Consider the following 1371-nt stretch of genomic DNA (forward strand, 5'->3'; position numbering starts at 1 on the left):
TTTGCTAAAACGATGTATTGCAATTGAAAAAATATAGGTAACTAACAACATTTTATAAAAACGTGTGAATAGTGTGAATTAATATGGTTAATTCGGGGATAACCCTGCCAAGGTTATTCGGGGATAACACTGCAACAGTACATCTGGGTGCATATTAGTTACGGTGATAACCAGTAACGTTACTGAAATTCAAACATCCCTAGGAAGACCCTGACCTCGAAATCCGCGAGGCACTGCCCACACGATACACGGGACATGTCCTTCATACCAGTCATGGTGCCCCGGGTGGTGCAAGCGGTTGACCGACAAGCCACGATCTATCCCGGATCCGATGGTCTCTCGTCGATCCATCGCTCCCAGAAAATGTCTGTGAAGAACTCCCTGCACATTTCGATCTTTCCGGAAGTGCGTATAAACTCTACCATTTCAACACCCTTTTGCACTTCTTCTTCGTCTTCATGTTCGCACAGTAGCAACATGGCAAACAGGTGACCCGATTCGACGCTTCCCTCCGTCGCGGCCCTGGCAAGCAGTTCCATTCCAATGCCACGGCGTCCAATCCAGAAATACTCCGTTAACCCCTGCCGGAGTATAGCATCAGCATTTCCCATTTCGACGCATCGATCGAGGAACCTCTTTTCAGCCCGGTCAAGGTAAAATAAAAATGAGACCAACCGTATCTGCCACATCGTCGCATGCTGGTATACAGCGTCCGAAGTACATGCATCAAGGAACACCTTGCAAGTAGCCTGCATGCTGAGTAGGTCTCGGATCGAATTCGATGCAACCTTCGAGGCAATCCTCACCCATATATCGCGAGACAGAATATTCAGCGGACACTCGTACTCGACGGGTACGTCCCGTTCCTTTCTGCGTGCCTTGGAAGCCCCATCCATCTGCAAGGGCTTGGATAAGCGGAGATTACGAAGAGTACAGAGGAGGGGGAGTTAACAGACGGAGTGTCAACTCATATATAATATTATTATTATCATTCAAATTTGTCGGGTATGGCGGTGGTACGGTTGTGATATTTGTAATTCCAATTTCCAAAACGCATGTGTCCTCATTTATTAACATATTTTTATTGTTATAGTATTGTCCACATGGCAATAATTATCATGACTTCGTGTAAGCGTTGCCCAACATTATGAATAGTGACAGATAATTAATACGCTTACAAGAGTAACTCCAATAGTATAAAAGTGGACTCCCTTATCTGACATAGAAGGACTTTGAAGCGTTGGAGTGGAAAGGAAAGCAATTCCTTCACGTGGACCAAGAAGAGGAGTCCCTTCTCAGAGGGACTCTTGTATTCGAAACAAATTTTTGACACACGGCAAATAACTAAAAAATAAATTAAAATACATCACA

General features: G+C 44.6%; 1 protein-coding gene across 1 annotated transcript; it reads right to left on the reverse strand.

Moving 5' to 3' along the window:
- Window positions 318–896, reverse strand: LOC107646543. The gene has a single exon (XM_016350727.1). The coding sequence runs from the start codon at window positions 894–896 to the stop codon at window positions 318–320; it is 579 nt and encodes a 192-aa protein (XP_016206213.1).

This window comes from Arachis ipaensis, chromosome B01 (assembly GCF_000816755.2).
Source record: "Arachis ipaensis cultivar K30076 chromosome B01, Araip1.1, whole genome shotgun sequence".
Classification (NCBI taxonomy): domain Eukaryota; kingdom Viridiplantae; phylum Streptophyta; class Magnoliopsida; order Fabales; family Fabaceae; genus Arachis; species Arachis ipaensis.

Excerpts from the sequence above, each read along its gene's own strand:
- LOC107646543 (XM_016350727.1), bottom strand. The coding sequence starts at position 896 with ATGGATGGGGCTTCCAAGGCACGCAGAAAGGAACGGGACGTACCCGTC.